Source organism: Hermetia illucens, chromosome 1 (genome assembly GCF_905115235.1).
Source record: "Hermetia illucens chromosome 1, iHerIll2.2.curated.20191125, whole genome shotgun sequence".
NCBI classification, from domain to species: Eukaryota; Metazoa; Arthropoda; class Insecta; order Diptera; family Stratiomyidae; genus Hermetia; species Hermetia illucens.
This window is the reverse complement of record NC_051849.1, coordinates 29,569,626-29,582,474: the sequence shown is the minus strand read 5'-3', so window position 1 is coordinate 29,582,474 and position 12,849 is coordinate 29,569,626. Positions and strand designations below refer to the sequence as shown.

The 12,849-nt window shown below is 43.3% G+C and overlaps 1 protein-coding gene across 1 annotated transcript; it reads right to left on the bottom strand.

The window, feature by feature from the left end:
• Positions 1-2,236: 2,236 nt before the first annotated feature.
• On the bottom strand, positions 2,237-7,702 carry LOC119647226 (protein wech). The gene is made up of 5 exons (XM_038048063.1): positions 7,198-7,702; positions 6,076-7,130; positions 5,841-6,008; positions 2,866-3,018; positions 2,237-2,778 (listed from the first exon to the last, which is right to left on the bottom strand). Exons 1-5 carry the CDS (start codon positions 7,673-7,675, stop codon positions 2,608-2,610), a joined length of 2,025 nt encoding a protein of 674 aa, XP_037903991.1. The 5' UTR covers positions 7,676-7,702; the 3' UTR covers positions 2,237-2,607.
• Between the last annotated feature and the right edge of the window lie 5,147 nt (positions 7,703-12,849).

The following is a 12,849-nucleotide window of genomic DNA, read 5'->3' as shown; positions in this document are numbered from 1 at the left end:
GGAACCGAAAGAAAGCCAAAATGATACTTTTTGTTTGCAGGAGTAGTTAAACACAAAACATAAAGTTTACTAAACATAAACCCTCCTCGATTATCAATTCCAATATTAAAATATAAAACAATTTAAAAAGGAAACGGTCAGTAACATTGTCAGTTGTTAGCATTCTCCAAAAAAAAGCCCTAAACGATACACTACTCATATCTGAATGACTCCCTCAATAATTATTCGTTGAATATCTACTTATTAACTTAAATATGATAAGAATCGCAATACTACCTAATAATACCCTAATTTATCCCTGAGATATAAACTTTCATAAAATCTTTCTCAAATTTCCAGTGAAATGTGTTTGGGGTTAGAAATTCTGTTAAAACTATTTTGATTTGTTTCTGTTGAATATGGAGAATCCATATTATTTGGAATCTATCCTGAAGTTCATAACTTTCGGCTATTTCGTATATTTTAAGTTATCTATAGTGTTTTTTAGCTACGCAATTTTGAACTGGTCTATTTGCTCTAAAAATCTTAGTGTTAACTGAGTCTTCAATATCCATGCTATACTCATTTTCAAGGTGTCCAAATATGGAACAGCGTTATAAGTACATTATATTTTTTAGGACAATCAATAGCGAGGTATACTGCATTCAAGTTTATTGGATGAGCTGAGAAAAATGGAGATGACGAAGGACTAGTTTCTCCAGCGTCAAAAGCATATATTTTCCATTTCCTAAAATTACCCATGAAACATCTTCATTTTATCTCGAACTTCGTGAATGGTGCAAAAAGTTCTTTTCTTTGAAATAATAAAAAACTTGTGTTTTCTTTTTCGCTGGTGTAGATATTTATTCTTGCAAATACCGATATTTCGGGAACCACTTGTTCCCTTCATCAGTGCTAACAAATCCGACCGTTTAGCACTGATGAAGGGAATAAGGGGTTCCCGAAATATCGTTATTTGCAAGAATAAATATCTACACCAGCGAAAAATAAACAAGTTTTTTATTATTTCAAATAATTAATCGCGGGAAACAACGCATAATTACACTCAGAAGTACTTTTCTCTGATAAAAAAGATATGAAATGATTGCAAATTGGAAGCTAATGTTCTCTCCCAAAGGTGGCACAGGGCAAAATGATTTCCCTTTTTTGTTAGGATTTTAGAGTGGTAAATTCCATTCAACAAAAGCTTGATTGAACTCAATAAAAACTTGGTTGCAGTAATACGTGGCATGACCATTTATTCATTCTTTAGTTAGCGTTGGATACTGAAGAGTTTTTGATATTATGAGGTTTAAAGATTTCAATCCCACTGTTAATTTGATGCATCCATCCTTTTAGTGTTCGCATCCGCTTTATCAACATAAAGCATAAATTTATATTAGGAAAAAAAAAATATTTTAAATACATGAGATTTTCCGCAATGTTTTCTCCAGTTACTGAGAACCGGCTCGATTGGTAAATCACCCATTAATATGAGTGTAAGAATTTATTTAATGATACCTAGTCCACCTCGCAGATAGAGACTACGAACTCCCAACGTCTCTTGAGTAAATCGAATGAACCTTCCTAACGAATTAAGCTTAGAATTATTTTCGTAAAATGTTACAATTCCTCTTAAATTTAAAAACGATTTTGAAGCCAAAGATCGGAATCTAAATAGACTCCAGAAATTTTGAAAAGTTTCGGACATTTTCTATAATCATATACCAATGTATATGTCACACTAGATACTGAAGAATTTTGGGATTCTACAGAAGCCTAAAAGGGTGAATTCCCTGTCAGTTCAATTGAACTAATTTCCGACGATTTTCCGCTTTATCAAAATAAAGCAAACATTTTGTTATAAAAGAGTAATGTTTCCAAAATAATTTTGTGCTGTTCAATAACCGGAACTATTATTCCGAACCAAATTAATTAGTAGTTATATTAGTACGATGCGAAACGCTCATCAATATGAGCCACTTAACTTCGTAAAAGTTACCTATTCCGTCTTAAACGGTGCCCATTAGTGTTCAGTTTTAAACTTTACACGGATTCAAGTATTTTGAAAGTACATCGAACTTTCAACGACACAAAGAAACTTAATTCCCGGAACATAATCGAAGAATGTCCCGTAGGAATTAAAGTGAGAATAGTGTCCTCAAAATGGTAAAATCATCTCCCAAATTGAGAATACATATTTTCCAGGCCTCATGTCCTGAGTCTCAATAGACTCTAAAAAGTAAGAAATTCTTGATTCTTCCTCTAAGCATATATATGTAAACGTGTATATAAAATTAACTATTAATATTACGATATTCAGTCTCTCAAACACAAATATACCTTACAACATCATCGTGGGTTATAAATTCAATGTTAATACATTGAAAAAAAATTTTCCTAAGTGTCTTACATTTTCAGTCTTTAATAAAATTTAATTTTTCTCTTTTTGTACTGATTCAGTCTTACGGTTTAGACAGTCTCAACTTGGATCATTTCCTAGTTTTATATATAAAACTTCAAATAACTGCGGAACGCAAAAAAAAGCCCTACCCTTCCTTACTTCCTTCCTTCCTTCGAAATTATTCTGAATTGTCTCAACAAATGAGTAGTGCATAGAATAACGTTCTAGTAAATTTGCACAAATTTCTTGAGTGGATTTGAACTGTCCCTAGCATCCGGCGAGAGTTCAACCATAATAACGATACGACCATCTGGTAGCAAAGCTACGTCACAAGGTCTGTCTTTCTCGTCGAGAGAGGATGTGTAGTGAGGATTCAAAGATGGACGAATCTCAATCTGTAATAGCATAAATGTAGATTGTAAGAAATTGCTGCAAGCATAGTAGAGATAATCTAACAGGTTTAGTGCTAAAATAATACTTACAGTCCATAGATATTCTAGACCCCCGGTGAACACGAGAACACGTTGATTTTTCGAATCAGCGACTATAATGTTTCCATCATCATCGCAACACAATCCAGATGGTCGATTGAACTCCTGAACTCCAGATCCTTCATGACCTTTAGCCGCTAGAATCTGTAAATGAAAGAAAATGATTGTATGAATGTTAATCTCCGAAACTCTCTTAATCATCTCCGGCTTGATACTCAGGAGGACGCCGTTTCGAGCACGGAGGGACGAATCCTGGTAGGCGGTGATTTTAATGCCAGGGGTGTTGAATGGGGCATGCCTCAGTCAGACTTCAGAGGAAAACGCTGTCCAGGGAGCATTCCTGACATCACTTTTGCATTAGAATCTCTGGCACCATCGGTGGACAGGTGGCGAGTCCTAGAAGACTTTTCGGCATCACCAGTACATCGCATTCGAAGTGGCACCAACGCCACGCTCCCCCTGCCTGTGAAATGTCGCTAGGGTGAACATCGGAAAGTTCGTCGCAGCTCTTGGGGCAGACAGGGCCGCGCTGGAGGGCGTTCCGGAGGTTGGCAATGTCGCAGCTGGCACCGTCGTACATTCGATAACGACGGCTTGTGAGGCTCCCATGCCCCGGAGGGTCCCCAGGCGCGGCAAGCCTTCTATGTACTGGTGGACGGCATAAATTGCCGACCTATGGAGGGAGCGTCATTTGCTCGCAAACGAGGATGCATGTGCCATAAAGGCATAATAAAGATCAGTAAAAAGGAAAATCCAGGTCCGTGGGGACTTGGCTATAAGTTTGTCACCAGGAAAATCGTGGCTCTGCGGAGGCCCTGCATACTAAGTACCGACCAGATGGACCGTATTGTGCGGGCATTGTTCCCCAGACACCTTGTATGGGAATGATGTAGATATCGCGGAAAGCTTCGAGGATTGCCCCCTTTTCACAATGAGAGAGCTCGAAGAAGCTGTTCTCACTATGAAAAACAAGAAGGCTCCAGGCCCTGATGGCATCCCGACGGAAGTTTACAAACTGGTGTTCTGCCAACGGCCAGAATTGCTGCTTGAAGCATTCAACGCAGGTGGGCATTTTTCTTTGTGGCTGGAAAGTGGCCAGAGTCGGGTTGATCAGTAAGGGTAAAGGAGATTCGGAGCTCCCGTCTGCATACCGACCGCTGTGTATGCTTGACACGGCCGGAAAAGTGCTCGAGAAACTCATCAGAAGTAGCCTTCTATGAGACGCTAGAGGGCCAAAGGAGGATGGAAATCACGTTGAGAGTAGCACAGGAATCCATCCTATGGCCGAACCTTTGGAACACTTCTTATGATAGTCTGCTGAGACTCGATATGCCCAAAGAGTCGCACCTGGTCGGTTATGCAGACGACGTGTTGTTCTCGGATGCACTGTTGAACAGGCGCAAAGCAGACTTGGTATATTGATGCGACGGGTAAGCGGATGGATGACTGCTCACGGTTTCAACCTTGCGCTGGAAAAAACCGAATCTCAACCCTGCGTCTCATATCGATCGGCGAGTTGACTATAGAGTCAAAACCAGCGGTTAAATATCTTGGTTACCGCTCGACTCGAAGATGAACTTTTTCTAGCAAATCAAAGCAGCAGCGGAGTCGCGGCCTTGAGTCGGCTAATGACGTACGTCGAGAGCCCTATATCTACTAGGAGACATCTCCTTATGGGAGCAACGCAGTCGGTTCTGCTCTATGACGCGGAGGTATGGGCTGATGCCCTTGGCAAGGAGGTGCATCTTAAACGCCTTGCTCAAGTGCAGAGGCGAGGAGCTTTGCAAGTGGCATCTGCTTATCGCACCGTCTCCGAACCAGCTGTGTTGGTGATCGCGAGAGTGATCCCCATTGCTCTCCTTGCCAAGGAGCGCAAAGCTATCTACCGCCGTAAGGGTAAGAACATAAGAGAAGTGGTTGCCCGTGAAGAACGTCAACGCACCCTTATCGAGTGGTAACTTTCTTAGCAAAATGAGCCAAGGGGCAGATAGACTGAGCGACTCATAGACAAATTAGACCCATGGTTGAACCGAACGCGCTGTAAGATTGATTACTTCCTTACCCAACTTACCTGCAATGGAGTGGCGAACGTCGTTGAACACACTTTTTTCTCTTGTGAGAGGTGGGACGGCTTTCGTCCGCAACTTTATACAGACACAAGGGAGGTCTCTCCAGATAGCATTGTCAGAGAGATACTGAAGAGCGCTGGCAACTGGAATCGTATTGCGCATTATGTTCGGGCTCTTCTTATTGCGAAGAAGATTGAACTCGACCGGCAAAGGGATCGGACGGTAAGGGGTTCCTTGAACTGACAACTCCATTCCTCCCCTCCCCTCCCGTTGGTGAAAGGAATTCCCTGACTTGAAGGCTCCCAAAGCCGGGAGAGCCGGAGGGCTAGCCCGAAGTAATGTGTCAAACGATTCCAGGCTAGTTCTCTGATAACAGGGAAGTGTTTAGTTGGTAGTCCGACAGCGTGCGGTTGCGGGAGTCCAACACTCTGTGCGTAAACGCCTTCACCTACCCTACTCCCCCAAAAAAAAACCATCGATGTTGGATCAGCTAAGCACGATATAGGATTCACAACATAAAAACTATAGAGTATCAAATGTATCCAGGGAAAAGGAAAAAAAATTACACGAGGCGATATTAATGTAATCCGATTTGAAAACCCTGTTCCCTTTTTACAAAGGTGTTATGTACAAGGAAAACAGTTTATAGTTGGTGTGTCTCTCTGTCTGTCACACCCAAGCCTGATGAGAAGGTGGAAGTCTCAGTCTCAGTCTAGGTCATGAAATTCTAATTAAAATTAAGGGACAGAATACAAATTAGGGTCAAGAAAAAAACCTTAGGAAAGCCGAACGTCTATCCGAGCATCGTCGAGAGATGTTGGCTCACAAGAGCAGTTGAACTTTTAGTTGGAAAACACAACAAGCTTAGGCCTATTATTTAAAAGTAATTTTACTTACATTTGCCATGTCAGAATCCAACAGCATAAGGCAATGATTATCGAAATCGGAAACGATAATCTCGCCACCTGGTGTGAAGCAAACTCCGCGTGGCGATGATGGACCTTTGCAGTGGGTGAAATTATCAAAAATGAAATGCTTGATAAAACGTCCTTCGGAGTCAAATTGCTGCAAAGGAAAATAGTTACACTTAGTTACTACCAGTAGTTTTGCAAACCATCAACCGGGCTCTTACCTGTATGCGATGATTCCTTGAATCAGTAACAACAATTTGACGTCGCGTGTTCACAGCAACATCCCACGGATATTGGAATTGTCCAAATTCACGACCGAAACATCCGAATTTATTTAAGAATCTTCCCATACTCGAAAAGATCTGAACACGATGGTTATCTTTATCAACTACAATTATTCTACTATCACAATCGATACAAATCCCGGCAGGAAGGTCGAATTGTCCATTTCCAGCTCCTTTACAGCCGAATTTAAACTTGAAAACTCCATCCCCAGTGAAAACTTGAACACGATTATTGCGACGATCTGATATATAGACAGTGCCTTCTTTATCAACGCAGACTCCCCATGGCCGACTCACTTGACCGTCTTCATGGCCATCAGTAGCAAAGGTTCTGGTAGGCATTGGTGATTTTCTAACAGAAACCTTCTCATAACTTCCAGGGATGCATTGACCGATACGAACAGCCGGACCTGGAGTCTTTACAGGAACAGCTCCAATACTGAATGCAGTTTCGCAATCCGCAAGCTGTTGCGGGGTGAGTTCAGTGTAATCTCGCATTATTGGACGACGACCTGCTCCTACAGCCGCTGCAAAGTTACTGGAACCTGGAACCACCTTAGTGTCAGAGATAACTACATCTGCTTGCGAACGGATTTCAGAAGCCAAAGTTATTGAAGGAGGGACGTAAATGTAAAACTCTTGCTTCGGTTGCAGATCCTGGTAGATCAAAGCGAATTGCTCCAGTTGACATTGCGATTTTGTAATGATATGCGCAACTTCGACAGGATCCATTCGTGTTAGATTATTCCCAACTTTGGTCATCATTTCGGCATTTTGGGCAAGTCCAGAAAGAGCAGAACGAAGGCCAGCCGTCTGTTCAGAGAATTGGGTTTGTTTCCGTTGGCGGAATCGTTCCACCATCTCAAGGAGTTGACGTTCGCGCTCCTCCACTGCAGTGTATATTACACGGAAACTTTTACGGATTTGTTGAACCATATCATTAGCATCGCGTTCGATGGCTCGGGAAAAATGTAGTGCCCGATCGATACTGCCTATTAGCAGAAAAATAAAGGAACTATTCAGTAATACATCAAAAAGCGAGAGTTTCTACTAAATTACCTTTGACACACTTTGTCCCCAATTTAGTACTATCAAGCGCAGTTTCTACCTTGGTCATGGCAGTGTTTATGTAGGTTGATAATGGTACATACGTATGTCCTGGATGGTCACGTATGGTGCAGCATTGGCAAACAAGTTTCCTGCATGTTTCGCAAACAAATGTATAGACCTCTTTATGTGCTTCACAAAGAAGATTGCAGAACATTTGTGAGTTATTCTCTAGGAGTAAAGTATGGTTTTCCATGGATGGAATATGCCGATGATTTGTTAAACAATCGTTGCATAATGTTTCGTTGCAATCTAGACAACGTCCTGCAGAGTTGATCTCGCACCAGGTACATTGGAAACTATTTTTAGACTGACCAGATCCAGGCGAGGATGTTGATGATCTACGAACACCGAAAACTTCGCATAGATCTATATTTTCAAGATTGATGTTAAGGCTGTTGGACGACATAGGCATTGAAGGATCGAACATTGGAAGTGCAAGTTCAAGATTTGCTGCATATACACTGGAAGGGAAAAAAGACATATTTTTGTTATAATAAGCTATCAAAATAGAGAGCGTTCTTCTAAAATGCAAATAATATAAGCTAGAACTGAAATAAGAAATCGTTCTTGTTTGAGCTCCGAGGATATCAAAGGATTGTCGAGCAGAAGCAGCACTCTCCGATGACGGTTTCATTGTCCTGCATAATATTTGCTTTGTACAGCTAGGGAGAAGACCCTAATAATACAGAACATTGGAAGGTGGTCAAAGGGTAGTATAGGTCCCGGGGCGAAACGTGGATTGGTACCCACGATGGAGCATAAAACCTGGGAAATGCCTGCTGAACCAACACCAACAGCTCTACTACCAAACCCTATCTCCACCTCCACGTGGTGACCGCTGGGAGCTCTTTCTTGACGAAAAGCTGCAGACGGAGAAGGATGAAGGCGAGTCTCCCGCGCCTAAAAACGGGACAAATTGTACCAACTGGTCCTCCAGGTTGGGGGTTGGGTAGGGCTGACAACCCTACACGGAAAACAACCTGTTACGAAGCCACAACAGGAGCCGCGGATAGGACGGATGTTAAAACGACGGACCCGGCAACGACAAAGGAACAACGATTTGCGCATTTTCTCATGGAACGTGCGCTCCCTGTACAGAGATGAAGCTGATAAGCAGCTAGCCGATACCCTGTCCCAATATAGGGCTGATGTAACAGCGTTGCAAGAGATGCGATGGACAGGGACCGGTTTCCTGGAGAAGAGCCACTACACCATATATTATAGCGGCCATCCAGTAAACCATGTGCTCGGAGTAGGTTTCTTAGTCAGCCAAAAAATGAAACCTGCTGTTATCGGCTTTGAAAGTATAAGCGAACGGCTATGCACTCTGCGCTTGCGAGGCAAGTTTAGAAATATAAGCCTCATAAACGTTCACGCCCCTACAGAGGAGACTGCAGAGTCGGAGAAGGATACCTTCTACGAGGCAGTAGAAAGAGCCCTCGAAGCCTGTCCCAGATATGATATCAAAATCATACTTGGGGATTTTAACAGCCAAGTAGGGAAGGAGCCCGTATTCAGGCGATACGTTGGCTCCCATAGCTTACACGAAAAAACAAATGATAACGGACTGCGGACTATTCAATTAGCAGGGTCACACGAAATGGTTGTTGGAAGTACCTGGTTTGCGCGGAAAGCGGTCCACAAACATACGTGGGCCTCTCCAGACGGGACCACTTTCAACCAAATTGACCACGTGTTGATCGAACGCCGCCACCTCTCAGCCTTGATAAATGTCAGAACATATAGGGGGGCCAATATAGACTCGGATCACTATCTCGTTGGCATGGTGCTCCGAGCTCGAATAACAATACCACCTAGAATCCCCTCTGACAATCAGGTGAGAGTGAACACTGAAGCCATCCACAACACAACCCTCCGCGACACCTATAAGAGGGAAATGGATGTCGCAATAACCGCAGTCAATAGAGGACCTGGAGATGAAGCATCAACTAATGATCTTCACAACCACCTGAAGAACGTTATCATGGATACGGCCACAAATATACTTGGCCCCAGCCGCAAAAGGAGTCGGAACGGCTGGTCTGACGATGAATGTAAGCTAGCAACGGAACGGAAGAATGCCGCATACCGAGTAATGTTGCATTCTCAAAGAACGCGGGCACGCGCAGAGACTTATCACGAACTCCGTCGAGCGGAGAAGCGACTTCACAGACGGAAAAAGGAAGCCTGGGAGAACCAACAAGTCTGTGAACTAGAAAAGTACAGGGAGCAACCGCACCAGGCGCGGAAGTTTTACCAACAAGTCAGCAGGATGAAGCCCTATACACCTCGATGCTCATCCTGCCGAGACAAAGAGGGAAATCTGATTTCCGACAGAATGGGCATATTAGAGCGATGGGTTGAGTACTTTGATGAGCTACTGAACAACCAGAACATCGGCGAGTTGGAGGTCCCGCCAACTGAAGACGACGGACAAATACTGCCACCACCAAGTTTAGGAGAAACAGTCCGTGCAATTCATCGGCTAAAAAATCATAAGTCGCCAGGAGCCGATGGAATTACAGCCGAATTGGTTAAATATGGAGGCGACCAGCTACACCAAGTGGTTCATCAACTTGTGCTCAAGGTATGGGACAGCGAATCAATGCCTGACGATTGGCAGCGAGGCATAATCTGTCTCATACATAAAAAGGGAGATATTACACAGTGCAGCAATTATAGAGGTATCACGTTGCTGAGTACCATCTATAAGATATTCTCCACTATCTTGCTAGGCCGGATAGCCCCATACGCCCAGAACATCATTGGCCCATACCAAAGAGGCTTCACTCCAGGCAAATCAGCAACAGATCAGATTTTCTCTCTGCGGCAAGCGATGGAAAAACTGTTGGAATATGGACAACAGTTGCACCATCTGTTCATCGACTTTAAAGCCGCCTATGATAGCATAGCCAGGGTAAAACTGTACACGGCCATGAGAGAATTCGGTATCCCGACGAAATTAATAAGACTGACTAGGCTGACCCTGACCAATGTGCGAGGCCAGATAAAAGCAGCAGGATCACTCTCAAGACCATTCGACATCAACAACGGTCTACGACAAGGGGATGCGCTATCATGCGTCCTCTTTAACCTGGCCCTCGAGAAGGTGATCCGTGATGCTGAGGTGAATGCAAGAGGTACGATCCTCTTCAAGTCCACCCAACTACTGGCCTATGCTGACGATATCGACATCATGGGAAGAACCACCCGAGACGTTCAAACTGCCTTCATCCAGATCGAGCAGGCGGCGCGAGATCTTGGGCTGCACATCAATGAAGGCAAGACAAAATACATGGTGGCAACGTCAGCACCGAAGACGAATCAACCAACAACATCAAACCGCACTGGTCAAACACAAGCACGAACAAGAATAAGGATAGGGGAATACAACTTTGAGACCGTTGATAATTTCTCCTATCTAGGGTCGAAAATCACAACCGATAACAACTACGATGATGAAATCCGCGCACGGTTGTTGTCAGCCAACAGAGCCTACTTCAGCTTACAAAGACTGTTCCGCTCGAAACGTCTCACCATAGGGTCAAAGCTCTTACTGTACAAGACTATAATCTTGCCAGTCCTCATGTATTCCTCGGAAACTTGGGTTCTTAGCAAGAAAAATTGCGAACTCTTGGCCGCGTTCGAGAGAAGAATCCTCCGAAGAATTTTTGGCCCCCTACATGACGATGGACGATTCCGTAGCCTACACAATGACGAAATCTATGAGCGATACCATGACCGTCCGGTTGTGGATAAAATCCGGCTCAATAGGTTACGGTGGGCGGGTCACTTAATCCGTATGGATGAAGATGATCCCACCCGGAAAGTCTATAAGGGCAATATCTATGGTAGGAAAAGAAGACGAGGCAGACCCTGCCTAAGATGGAGCGATGGCGTGGGCCAGGACGCCAGACAGCTTTTAGGGATATCGAATTGGTGGACCTCGGCGCAAAACCGGGATGTCTGGAGTTCCTTATTAAGGCAGGCCTAGACCGGATACCGGTTGTTGCGCCGTTGATGATGATGATTGGAACAATATTAACGAAATAAGATTGGACTCTGGGAGTTATCCTTTTTCTGTACCACTACGGGAGAAGTTAATTGCCGACTCAGGATATTATTATCGTTAAGTTACTGATAAGTAAGAGAGCCTACTGAGAGCGGAGGAAAGGGAGTTACTTCCCTCTGCTGGAAGTTCTGAGGGCCCGGAATAGAAACTTTAACAGAATTAGATGTTTTAGTAATACAATACATTGGGCCCACCATTCAACCTGAACACAAATTTTCTTTCTGTGGCCCTGCTCATGTGTGAATATTTCGAGAAAAAAACAGTGTAAAGAGCACATTACCAAAAAGAGGTAGGACCTCAAATCCATGTTGTGCGAGGAAGAGGGAATCACGCATAGCTGAGATAGGTGTTAACTGGAGCGGAAAAATAGAGTTGATTAGGTCCTGACTTAAAAGAGCTCCGTCAGGATTCGCTTTTCCAAAAAACTTCTGAACCGAACCCTACAGATGTCTTTGATACAGATTAGACTGGTGGAACCGCATCTTGAATGACAGAAGGAGGAGCCAGTAAGTAGCTTAACTTACGCTTAAAACTAAGAAAGAAGGCAGACATAGGTTCTGGCTATGTAATTTTGGAATCGGAGAGTGGAAGTAACTGTCGAGCTTCGAGAAGGGGACTTCAAAAATGTTCGCACTATGTGTATTACGGAAGGTAATGCGAAATATAATATCCGAGGTGGCAGAGCAGCCCATCAGGTAATTAAAGATTTGCAAAAGGAAACACATATCAAGGAAGATTCGACGTTGTTTTAGGGAAGGCAGATTGAGAGAGCGACGCCAAGAAGGATAGTCAACACGGGGAAAGTTCTTTTTGAAAAAAAGGGATCGGGTGAATTTTCATTGTATAGCTTCAAAAGTGTGACAGTCTCAGTTGCGGAAAACAGGCCAAACTACACAACAATATTCCAGGATGTTTCTAACAAGGGAATTTAAAAGTGTTAAAGCTTGTGGGTTGAGGTAAATTCAGAGGAGGAAGTAGGATAAAACCAGGTATTTTGAAAGTGCAATTGATGATGTCAAGCGAAGTGGAAATTCAAACGAAGTTTGTCATCGAAGATTACAACCAGATCTTGAAAGGAGGTCAGTAGTGAAAGGGTTTGTCCATCAAGAGAGTAGAAAAAAGATATTGGAGAGGATTTAAGCGCATCCAGTGGCACTTGCTGATATTTAACGGCGGCTTGTTAACCGAGCATGAATGGACCAGTGTTTCTAGTTTAGACTACAAGGGAACACAATCCAGCAGAGACGAAACAAAAGCTCGTCTCTGTAAAGCAAACAAGTGAAAATGGATTAGGAGGCCATGTATAAATCCTTGCGGAACACCAGAGGAAGAAAGAATGAACGGGATCAGTAATCATGAAAAGAAACTCTGCAGGAACAACTTGATAAGTAGGGGGAGGACCATGTGATTGATTGAGGAGAGAGAGCAGAGATGATTTGGAGAGAAAAATATTTATGGTTAGCCACTTCAAAGGCTTCACAAAAATCAGTGTAAACATCGTGAACTTCCTGCCGTGAATTAAGGCATTT